Source organism: Anopheles aquasalis, chromosome 2 (assembly GCF_943734665.1).
Source record: "Anopheles aquasalis chromosome 2, idAnoAquaMG_Q_19, whole genome shotgun sequence".
Classification (NCBI taxonomy): Eukaryota; Metazoa; Arthropoda; class Insecta; order Diptera; family Culicidae; genus Anopheles; species Anopheles aquasalis.
The window spans coordinates 6,740,001-6,752,500 of NC_064877.1; the positions used below are offsets into that span (position 1 = coordinate 6,740,001).

At 51.4% G+C, this 12,500-nt stretch overlaps 1 protein-coding gene across 2 annotated transcripts in view; it reads right to left on the reverse strand.

Moving 5' to 3' along the window:
* Window positions 1–12,500, reverse strand: part of LOC126580952 (uncharacterized) — a 17,209-nt gene that overhangs the window by 2,122 nt on the left and 2,587 nt on the right. The window contains exons 1-3 of one of the 2 annotated variants that reach the window (XM_050244307.1): window positions 6,141–6,279; window positions 4,747–5,774; window positions 2,275–2,512 (exon numbers count right to left, since the gene is read on the reverse strand). In XM_050244307.1, coding sequence (XP_050100264.1) covers window positions 2,275–2,512; window positions 4,747–5,347 — 839 coding nt within the window. In that variant the 5' untranslated portion in view covers window positions 5,348–5,774; window positions 6,141–6,279. Of the gene's footprint in view, window positions 1–2,274; window positions 2,513–4,746; window positions 5,775–6,140; window positions 6,280–12,500 lie in introns of those variants that run through there. The other variant, XM_050244308.1, reaches the window with a different exon arrangement.

The window sequence follows — 12,500 nt, forward strand, 5'->3', positions numbered from 1 at the left end:
TGTGGTAATCGAGTTTACCTGCAACCTTGAACTGGGATGGCGAGGGAAAGCTTAGAGACCAATGCTTTACATGCCGATTGTCGCCTGCAACAAGGTCCCAAGGTGTGCCGGGCCAGTTCTCACTCTTTCTGACCCCAACAACGGAGGGTTCAATATTTGCTTAAGGTGTTTCCCTTTACCTCTTAGCTTACGTAATTAATTTGTTTCAGTTTCATTTTTTTACATTTCGCCTTTCAAGAATATTTTTGTTATAAATCGGAGTAAAACGTGCAAATATATTGAGATTTTATACTGATCCGGCTTATGTTTTGTTGAAATTTGTCGATGCCTTTTAAAAACAAAATTATATAAAATTCAGTTTTAAAACAATATCATCAATTTTTCCATTTTAAAATTCAGAGAAACTCCTGATCTAACCAAAAAGCTTCAATTGTTATATATCAGATAATTTAGGAACCCAGGGGCTGAGAGCCAGGGAAATGGGGCCGGATTCTATTTTTTTAATAAACTCCTGGCTCGTGCCGTCCGTATGTATAAAAGATAATTCAGGAATATGGCATGATAGCCACCGAAAAAATGAATTTGGAGCTGAATGAAGATATGTCTCCCTAAAATAAAAACCACGGCAGCATTTTTTAGCAAAACCTATACTTGCTAAATTTCTATTAATTTCCAGCAAAAACCAAGGTTTTGCTACATCATTCTCCATGTTTTTAGAAGAAAACATGAAAGAGGAGAAACTCCAGTGGCGATGAATCCAAGAACGCAAACCTTCACGCATAAACGTGGCAGATCAACCGAAAACACCAAGGTCTACTACGCATCGCCGGCAGCAATCTCACAAATCTCCTTCATCATACAGCACCACAGGCCTTCGGTACGCTTGTTTATCGTAGGAACAATGGGCGCTTCGATCGGCCTGCTGCTACTCTAGATCGAGGTCTAGCAAATTGGCATGCTAAGGAAGCCACAGTGCAATCATTACGACGACGATGACGATGATGATGATGATGATGATGGGGCGACACATCACCCCACCTGCGAACTACATCGACATAGCCCCGAACGCATCATAAACCTCCACCGATGGCATGGCGATGACTATCTTCCCCTCTCTTGACCCCCACCGGAATGATGTACACTCGCCACACGTGTGATGGCGATCTCATCCCCTGCCTCATCCGTCATAACAACAAACAGGGCCAGCTGCGAGGAGACCGTATAATCCACCGTAACATCTTCATATGGGAATTCGCTAAATGAGCCAAGGAGGTTGGGCGAGAGAAAACTAGCTCGACGCTCGACGAGGGCCAGTGGAAGGAAACACGTTTGGAAAAACGATTCATTCCGAAACGAAAATGAGCACCAGCAGCAGCAGCAGCAGCAGCAACAGCCGAGTGGCCGACTGGCGAGGTGAAGAAAGATAATCATTAAAGATTACAACCGACACAACGGTACACCCATCGCCAGCAGCATCTCGAACCACATGGAGCCCAACGTTCGGTTTGTTGTTTTGTTGCAACCAGAGCCCCAGTCCAAAGTACTCAACATCTTCCTAGTTAGACAGGCAGTGCTCGCACGCTCGTTTGCTCGGTAATAATAAAATTTACGGAATTACGCGCATTTCCGCGGTCAACGGCACGCACGTTTGAGGCAACACCAGACGCACAACATTCGATCGGATCGCCATGTGGTGAAGCGATCTGGTGCACCAAAACAACACGGGACCTGTTCTCGGAGACCTGATCAGAAGAAACACGTCATCCTCTACAACACACCATATGCAGCTTGTTCATTCAGAACTTTTGCTTTGGTCGTTGCTAATTTTGGCTTCCCATGCACTAAATACTGCCAACCGTTGCGTTGCATTCGGCCTAACAGAACCCTCCTCTCGAATGGCGCTCCGGTTTGTCACGCTCCGGTGATCGTTTTCCGTTACGCAGAGCGCGCCAAAAGAAGAGAGAAAAAAAGCGGGAACGCGTATCCTAGGGGAGAATGTGTATTAAGATCCCTTTTCAAGGGTTGCTTGATGGCTTCGCGCGCGCGCTAGGGGTTGATCATCAATTGTCGAAACTAAGGGCCCGCCACACCGCGCGCTAGCACACCTTGGCACACACAATACACACTCATCATTATCATGTTCCTTCCTCTGTGTGTGTCCCCTCTAGAAGCGGCAACAATGAAGGATCTTCGACGCCGCCCGTGTCGTCCAGGAAGAAAGAAAGAGGGAGAAAAGACCGCGCTATCGAGCGATCAAACGGTGGGGGGACTTACCTTCCGGTGGTGGCAGGTGCCCGAACCAGCTTGACGGCGAACAGGAACTGAATGGCACAGACCAGCAGGCAGCACAGGTTGAGCGAGAGTGACAGCGCGCACAGCGCCAGCGTCACATCGTAAACGATGGCGTAGTCCTCCAGGACGGCCGGTCCGACGGTCGGTGGCGGTGGTTCCCGACCACCGGGCGATATCTTCAGCAGGAATATCAACGACAGGAGCGCCAGCAGCAGTGACACTGTGGTCGTACGGCACCAGGTGGTGGTTGCCGATGATGATCGACAGTTTTGTAGCAACCAGATGAGTGAGCCCGCGGTAGCCATGGTAACGAAGGAACGGAAAAAGAAAGAGAGAAGAGAAGAGTGCAACAAATGAATTTCCATTCGTGTGTCACTTTTTGGGGTGGGCTGGGAAAGGGTTCCTAATCGAGAAGCACAAAGTCATCGTCGTCAGGGCGGGCCCGCATCAGTCGCGGCTTATATGCCGGCTTCTAACCCGGCCGGTTGTTGTATTCCAAATAGAACCGGAAAAGAACCGCCGCTGCTCACGTACCAGCTTGTGGTGATTCTGTTTGTTTGTCTGATTTCCCGGGTTGGGGATGAGCTCGGGAATAGAACGATAATGGTCCCTTCTTTTGATTGGTTTACCAACTCCACTCGCGCTTTTACTTATGTCCTCCCTCTCTCTCTTTGGTGGTTCTCGTGGTGTGAAAATGGAAAACTAATGACGTAGCGGAGGAAAAGAGGAATTCCACACTTTTCGGTGGAAATTACCGTGAATGGTTGTGTGATTAGGATGATTGATTCCGTGTTCAGCACTCCCCGCGGATTATTGGTTTCAATGGAGAAGGTAGCCATAATTGAATTAAAACGATTCGATCTCTTCCGCGTTGTTATTGAAAATAACCATGAAAGTGAACTTGTGACAACACTGTCATCTAGTACTCCACGGAGTACACTTCAAACACGCAAGCACACATTCTTTCTCTTCCTTCTTTGCCAAACACAGCAAACAAGTAGGCGGACCGGAATCACGGACCCGGTTCAGAGGATAACCCACAAGACCGGCACAAAATGACGTAGCAGCGGAGCACCCCAAGATGGAGTTTAATCCTTGATCAACGCAAGGGGTGGTCTGCATTGTACGATGGATGTGGCCTTGAATTAACACCGGCCCGAAACCACTTCAAACCACACTTCCGTCCGATTCGCATAAATCATAAACAACAGGTTCAAGATCGTGCGCCACTTAGGGGGGGACTTCGGTATTTAATTTTTTTTTGCGACACATGTTTTTAACATTTTTTACTGAAAGCTGATCCTCTCAAGAGTATTGTGGAAAAGTTTTGGTTCAATCGAGGAAAAACTGGCAAAGATACAGATTTTTGAAAATCCGCGTTTCATACAAGCGTTTCCCAAAACATACGTACAAAGTCGGTCCCCATCGTACTGAAAAAACTACTTGGTCGATCGTTTTGAAATTTTTGACACATAATCTGTACACTTTTTGCCAGGTAGCCCCGTTGAGATATCATTAAAATTGTTGATACTTTTTTTTAACAATATGTACAGCTCGTTTTATTTGGCAGAATCGCAAAAATCATCACTTTTTGAACTTCAAAAATCTGCCAAAAATCAAAAAAATGTAATATCAACAAAAACTCTCCGGAGCTACCTAGATAAACTAATAATCTTTCTAACGAATATCAATTTGCATATTTCAGATGATCCTTCATGTCGCTGCGATGGGCACCGTAAAAAGTACCTTTGCGACGACACGCTTACCAAAATTTGATGCCCCGGATTAATTTTTCAATGAATGTTGCTCAAAACAATACCAAATATTCTTCAAAAGTTGTAGATGAATATGCTATTTATTTGAAAAAAATATAGTTGAATGGTTACGTCACAAAAAATCGTCAAAAACGGGCCTTTTTTTGGACCGAAAATACCGGGGAATTACCTTAACTCGTCAGCCATTAGTGCTTTACAAATATTCAGATAGCATACAATCGGTGCATTAACGTGATGTGGATCACCATCACTGAGCTGACCATCCTCTCATGTTGTCATTGACTTTTGCACTTCACCTCCAGTCCCAGCGGACTTCAGACGCGAGTTCTCACGCGCGTTCACAAGCGAGTAGGTGCGTACGTTTGGCGGATTGCATCTGCTCGCAGCATGTGTGTGCACAATGGCCCTCGATCGGCGAAGCGAAAGAAAGAAAGAATCTCCAAAAAAACCCACGCCACGCGGGGATTAGTGTGAAGAAGGGCCACCACTCACTCCTCCGCTGCGTCAAGATCCGAACTCGAAACTCCTTCCCTTTCTTCCTCCATGACTCAGCGCTCAGACGTGACCATCTGTTCGATCGACGCTCGTGTAGCGACAAACGGCGCGCTCCATGATCACCATCACCTCGCGCGATCGCGATCACTCCCAACCGCCCTCCCTTTCCTCCCCAATCACCTACCTAAGCACAGCAAACCGAGACTGGTGAGGGCTTCCCGGGCGCCCATCCGGGCCTTGTTCATGTTGATGGTGCTGCTGAGGATGTTGTTGTTGGTGGTGGAGTTGAGATGACTAAATAGGCCGGTGGGCCCGGGGCCGGGGCCCCCACCACCGCCGCCTCCTCCTCCTCCGGTTACACCAGCCCCCGGTAGTATCCCGTTGCCAAGCGACGTCACCGTCGTCAGACCGCTGATGGCGGACGTGTTGCCGCCGTGCAGGATGGTGCCATTGCCATTGCCGAGCTGACCGTTGGTCGAACCGATGGAGGAGGCGAGCGGAGTCAGGTAGGAGGACGACAGTAGCCGGCCCGGTGGTCCACCGTTCATGTGTTTCCTCTCGGATGCCGATGGTGGTGCGGCCGGTCCGTTTGAACCCGTCGTCGTCGTGGTCGCTGTCGTCATCGTTCCGGTTCCGCCGTTCGCGGTGGCCGCCGAGCTGGTCGACACGTTCAGTGGTGGTATCGGACGACCGAGACCACCGCCGCCACCACCACCACCGCTCGTACCCCGTATCGAACGATTCTGGCCCGTCGTCACGGGCCCGGTATGTATGTGTTTTAGCATTGAACATGTAATCGGGTTGGTCCCCGCGCACGTGCACCGGCACTGGCACTGCACACCAGACACACTCCACTCCTCCACCCGGGATCTCCGGGGAGACTCCACACGCAGATAGTGGCAGCTCAGCAATTGCTGCTGCTGCTGCTGCACCGGTGTACTGGGCACATCATGTCACTCGCAAACAGTTTCACCAAAGGAACCTACGACGAACACAGGGTAAACACAGGTGTTTCACAAAATTCACTGTGCAACGGGGCACACACAGAGCCTACTACGAGAACACACGTCGTCACATCGCTTTTTCGAGAAACGGGCTCTTGGATCTCCCAAAAACCGGTGCTACGCGGGGTGTCTAGACAAATTTGAACTTCACAAACACTGCTGACACACAAACGAGGGCGCACACACAGGTGGGCACAGGACACAGACACTGAAAAATAAGAAAGATATTTTGTAAGGATGGACTCATCTCGGACATTCCTTTACTGTTGCTAGAAACAGGAATAAACCGTGGATTTCGACGCAAAACCAAAAACTATAAGCACAGGCCGCAAGCTTCTCCTAATCACGGACCAAACGGAAGAGATCGGGGATTCCACGAGTGTATGCCACGGGAAAATGAGTAAACGAGAGAGCAACCGAGCGTGAGAGAACGAGAGGATCCGTTCCTTAGCGATCTCCATAGCGACGGATTCCAGAGGTAACGGCACATTCACTTCCTTTCCCCGCCGTCTCCAAGGACATCTAAACATGCGACGTTATTGTTGTTTTGACACTTGGCGCACTTGTCACACACCTGGAAGAGGACACTAGCTACAACAGGCTCCGATTTCTTCACCGACCGCCCAGAACCCGCAACGTCCACGAAATCCGTCGACGACCGAACGCAGAGCCACGTTGGTCACAACATCATCGCGCTCGGCTGCTGCTGCTGCTCCATCGATGGAGCACGGAACATCACTATAGCCGGGGTGGTGGCGATCATCACAACCGGACTCCAACAACCGGCCGCTACGACCATTAACGTGCGCTCTCTCTGTCTCTCTCACTATTCTCTCTCTCTCCGTAGTGGATGCTGGGGAGCCTGTTTTGGGGGCCCTGAGGTTGGTTCGTCGCTCGAACCACGAAGTCACCCAACTCGCGTTCTCTCACTGACGCGCTCGCGGCCACCCTCCCTTGAATGGATCACGTTCCCAGCCCACGAAGACCTTTTCCCGTGTGTTTGCAAGCCTCCCCCCTCCTCTCACCGACGCCGCCACCGTGTCCACAACCAACGATGACAAACCCAGCAGCGCATCCGCCTCCCTTTGCTTCGGTGCTTTGGGGTGGCCACCGAGTCCCGCAGCAGCCACGGCGTTGATGAGTTTGCTCCGCGCGCACACAGCCGACAATCGAGTGCGAGAATGTTTGGCTGCTGCCGCATCGCCCCACGATGCTACCAGAACCGGCACCAGCAGCGGCAGCAACAGGAGGCACGGCCTTAGCAGCGGCCCCCTCCGGCACCGCGCGCGCTATCGCGTTTGAATATCCCAAAGAATGTGGTCGAGGAGGGGAGTAAAAAAAAGAAGGCAAACGAAGAAGAACAACGCCGCACACCGTGGAGAACGGAAAGCAGAGAAAAAGCTTAAAACGTTGGCCTTTAGCCGGGGAGGACCACGGGACCCCGGGCACGGGAGGAGGGCAAGGGGTATGCGGCGGTGTAAAACTGGAATCTTGCCATCACGTTCGGTGCCGGAGAGTGGAAAGAGAGTGGAATGATCAGTCGCGCGCGCATAGGCCGCAGCATCACGGGGAGAGTGGGATTGAATCGTATGGAGCGGCCTCTGGATCCAGCTGGAAAGGAACGAACGAGACAGAACGCGTACCCCAATCGACATTCTCAATCGGTTCGGTGGAAGACTGGCGGCGTGGTTGTGGTGGTCCGGGTAGGGCTGGTCCCCTCTGGTCCACTGGCCACCACCACTTTCGAAAGGCGGCGATTGAGGCAAGAGAGCACTCGATCGAAGCAGCAGCGGCCGCGTCCGAGAAGTCTCTCTCTCTCATCTGCTCCAAACCGGCCGCCGTACACTCACACACGATGCCGTGGCCACCGCGGCAATATGTGTCAAACACGCCACGACGCCACCATCATCAATTGGAGGGACCCGCAAGTTCCTCTCTCCCTCCGAGACCACTGCGGCTTCTTGCGCCCTTACTTCTGGACTGCGGCGAGGGAGTTCGAAGCGTGAGATCGGGTGCGCGCGCGCGCGCCCGGATGCGAACGTGAGCAAATCCCGAAATAGCGGACAAAAGTGCATCGCGACGGGGTCACTTACACACCGTCCCCAACCCGCAAGCTCCGAGGCATCGTGGCGGCCGTGCAATTTGAGCAAACAACTTGCTAAAGAAATTGGTTTGCAGCGAAGTAGGCACAGTCAGTCAGTGGTGAACTGAGCGTCGCTTGACGTATCAATTGGCCTACTTAGTTGTATTTTGGAATTTGATCCTACGTGTCGCAACCCCTGCGCCCAAAAGGATGCTGGAGATTGTAAATGGACCGACACAAAACGGGAACATTCCTTCTCGTTCCGAGAGTAAGGGCACAATACATGGACAGAGAGAGTGTGAGAGAGAGAGAGTCCTACTCCACGCCCTTACCTGAACAGCTCAACAGCCTCAACAGCCTCAACAACGACCCTTCGCACCAAGGATACCTGCCAGAGTCCCAAAAATAATAAACCAATTTGTGAGCCTATAGCGACGATGCCGGACCGACCGACCGAAGAACCGGAAAAGGGTCGTTTCGAATCGATGGGTCAGCCACGATAACGGTGATCAGCGAGTGGCAGCGACTTTGAATCTTCGACATACAGGCACATTCCCACCTGCTGCTGCTGCTGCTGCTGCTGTTGCTGCTTTTACCGACACTTCCGATACTTAACTCGTACGCACGTGTGTGTGCGTGTGGCCAATATAAGGACACTTGGCTTGTCCAGCGAGCGGACGCATAATTTTATGCGTGCTCACCTCGGCGACCGCCAATCGGCCTACGGCCTTCGTCTTTCTCTCTCTCTCTCTCGGGTTGCTGCGACGCTGCAGCAAAGGTTCGCTTGTGGCATCGCTTCTGCAAGGTGCATCCATCATCGTCAGCCACTTCGTTCCCCTGCTGCTGCTGCTGCTGCTGCTACTGCTCCCGGCACTGGCTGACACCGGATACCCCCGGCCTTATGCTGAACGACGGGGTTTGTGGTCATCGTTGTCGTCGTCCCCCCAAGAAGTGAAGAAACCGGAATCGTGCGTGGTCAACGGACGGCCCCGCAGCGACAGTCGCCTTCACCTATGGGTTTCGCCAAAAAAAACTCGTCCAACCAAAATATAATTGACAAACGAAACACCGAAGAGAGACCAAACGAAGGGGCCAGTCCAGCTCAGTCAGCAGTTTGGTGGCCAGGCCAATGGGGGCCCTAGAATACGACGACTTCACTCCACTCCACTCCAGTATGGCTTCATTAGATCGCCACGGTGTGGCGGTAATAAGCTGAAAGACGCCAGAAAGCGAAAAAATAAACGCAAGACTCCGGATCGCGGGCTGGAAACACCTTGGCCAATGAACCAAGCCAACGGCGCTGGCGATCGGAATGCGTGTCCCACCACCTTCTACACTTTTCGCTTCGCACACATAGCCACATAGCCGAAGCATACGCGCGCGCCAGGAATGCATACCTAGGTCCGTTTGCTCTTTTACTGCTGCTGCTGCTGCCGATGAGGTTGCTGGTTCTGCTCTCTACAAAAGGCCCAAACCGAAACATAACTCCATGTGTGCGAATGGTGGGGGGAGATGGGGGTTGTTGTCTTAACCTTTTGTTTGTTTATGCTGCTGTGACTGGCCTTTCTTCCCCTTTCGGCAGAGTGGAGTTTGGTGTCGAAAAAAAAAACATCGTTCTCGGGGTGTATCTTCATACCGGACGGATCACCTTTTTATGAGGTTTCTCCATCGGTTCGTGGAGTTACGGTCCCGGACCCCCAGGCAACTCGTCGTGCGAATGTGTGTACCCCCTACGGCGGCCATTGATGAGAGCCACACGCCGCTTATTGCATAACTTCCGGCCAGTTTCCGGCGGTATGGAATGTTGGTCACAAGGGGGGAAAAATGGAAACATTGCACGGACCACAATGTGTCGTGAAATGGGTCATAGAGAGATGGAATTTCTTGGTTTTTTTTTTTTTTTTGAGGGGAGAGCATACAAGAAACACTTTAAACCGGGCGCAGTAGGCTCAGCTGTCGGTGAAGCGATGTTTCCAGGTCTACCGCATGCACTACAGCGACTTCTTGAAATGCGTGTCCAACGCGGCTGATCCGCTATGGCCTCGAGCATATATCATTTCGTAGGAAAATCCGCATCTAATGCACGATTACATCACGTAACGTGGCATGCCAATGACATAATTCAATCGGATACGAAGTTAGGGAGCCGGTTGTTGTTACGTTTTCCAGGGAGTCATCTCTTTCCCCAACGTGACATGCAATTAGATAATGTGTTGTTGATGAAGTACTTGTCGGATTATAGCCAGAGAGTCCACTTACACATCTTAAAGCGATAATACCGGTAGATGATTGTGTAACTAGTTAGTCAATTATGCCGATGGCAGAAAAGAATCGCAGAAATCCGAACCTCAGTGTTAAGGGGTCTTCTCTGGGCTACTGCGATGTTGCAAACACGAAACATCAATCTCTCTCACTCCAAGAGCCTACTAAAACGTCCAAAAAGTGTGTTGATACTAAAGCGTAGAAGCTGAGGCCCACCATTTACGGCCATTTGCTTTGAAACGAACGACTCCTAATGCCCTCTCAAACTGGGATGATGGTTTCAGGGCGTCAAGAATGGCGCAACTTAATTAGACTCAAAGTAAATTGAGCAACCAAGGCCAGCGCGAGGGTCCAAACAGTACCTGGTCCACCCCCAAAAATTGAATACTAATAATTGATAAGAAGGAACCTTGCCGGTCCTACGACTTCTCACAACAAATTATACAAAACGCCGCCACTCACCTACTTCTTGCCCACACCAACCGGGAACCCGTTACGTAGACGAGAAGTGGTTCATTTTCTGGGGCTTTTTAATTTTTTGTTTTCAGAATTCGTCTCGGTCACATAATGCGAAGCATTCCACTCGCTGACCGCGTTATTCGCATTAGACCCAGGGAGGGAAAACCCTCCTCCACTCCCATTTGTCGGCTGGCCGCGCAGAGCCATAACCTGAGACTGACGAAATCGACCACCGGCGGTCCGAAGGAAGATGGCATAATCTCTCTGTTGACGTTCGTGTGCGCCATCCACCATCATCATTCTGTCGCTGCTTAGGAAATCAGTCCACGGCTTGGGCAGCGACGGAAAAGCGGCCAGATCACGAACGAGCGGCCAATCTACTCCAGTGCAATGAGTCTCCGAAGACAATAAAACCATCTCGCCGCACCCTGCCACCATGGGAGTTTTCGCTTCGCCCCGGTTTGACCATGCCCTAATCTTGCGAACCGATTCATTATTCCGATGCAAAACGAAACGGTGTGGCGCTAGAGATGGTTCCGTTCCGTTCGGTGCTGCTTATGATGCACATCTTCCCTGGCACCGGCACAAGACTTTGGTGGTTCTCGGCCTGGGTGTCGGTCTCGAAAGATTTACGATAATCACGGCCACAGGCACGGCCACCATCGAAGCAGGTGGTGGTGGCGCAATGACGGCCAGGCAAACGGTCGCGAAAGGTAAATAATTGAATTCCAGAAGGGTAGAAAAGCGAGAGACGTCCGTGAGTGGCCTGAGAAGATGAGGCAGAAAATTCAAAATAAAGGGAAGAAAATGGCGGCGGCCACAGTTCAGGAAAGCCAGAACGGCAGACCAGAGCCCTCCAGTTAACTATCTTCACGCCGGCTCCCACTGGATGGAGTCTCTAAGAACGATCAACTGAACACCAACCGGAGAGCTGTTCCCAAGATTGCGCGATCACGTAGCAACGGATAAGATCGCACAGTTTGATACCGAGCTACCAAATGATGTAGTAGCTCGTCAACAACTAGTGCGGCGTCTGCCAGGGAGGCGTCTCTTTTCCAGCCCCAAAATACTAGTTGACAGTTTGGCATTGCTGACCTGAAACAGTCCGTAGGCTTCAGAAAGGTGGCAATTTGCTTCCGTTTCGGTAACCCCCGGAGGCAACTGATCTCTCGAGTATACGATCGGGCGCCATCCAATCGGAAGCTGCTTCTCACTTAATTAACCACCAGCCGGCATCGGAGTAAGGGCGGAACTTGGTCGGCTTTCGAAGCGCAAGCACACGCCGCACCACATAATGGTTGGTTATTTTAACGGATTTCCCCCCCGGATAGAAACCGGATGGGAATGGAGGGATGGCTTGGCGGAAGTGATCACTTTGGACGGTTCTAACTCCAAAGGCATCACCAGCAGTAGCGCCGTGAAGCCCACACCGTCGTCACGGCGTAATAAAGTCGCAAAATTCATTTCAAAAAATGAAATTCTCATGAAACGATCGCTCTACTCGAGGGGGGTGTCCGCATCTTGGCCCTATCGCCTATCCAGCCGCACTACCGCACGCAATCCATTCTCTGTAGACAAAGCGAGAAGCGAGTCGAGAGTTTGCTCGAGACTGCCGCGTCACGTCTGGATCTTGGAAAGTGCAATTACGGTTGCCCTGGCCATCTTGGGAAAATAGCAACCCCCTTCTCCCGCCTCTCCGGTCCCTTTCTTCGACCATTGGTTCTTCGGTTCCAGGGAATGAATGTGCTGAGAGACGCCAAAGACCGGAAACCGGAAAGCCCATCGCGGAGGTCTTTGGCACCTGATCGCGGGAGTGCTGGTTGCAGTTGTCTGGAAGCAGCAGAATCGTATCACGACGCAATCAGGCGTACTGTGGACGACGACCGTAGTGCTATAGACTGTAATCCCGATCGTGCTGCTGCATAATTAATTCCACGTCTTCCCCTCAGCGCAGGTCTGCGCCAATCTGCGCCCTGCGTCGTGGCGCAACAATTGAACCAACGACGCCGGGATAGAAGGTAGCGCCTGGTCCGGTTTCTTGAAGTGCCGGCCATGCCGGAACAGCACACCGATGATCACACACCTGTCGACGGTGTCCATTTCTTGCTCTCTGCCGAGGAACGCTTGTGC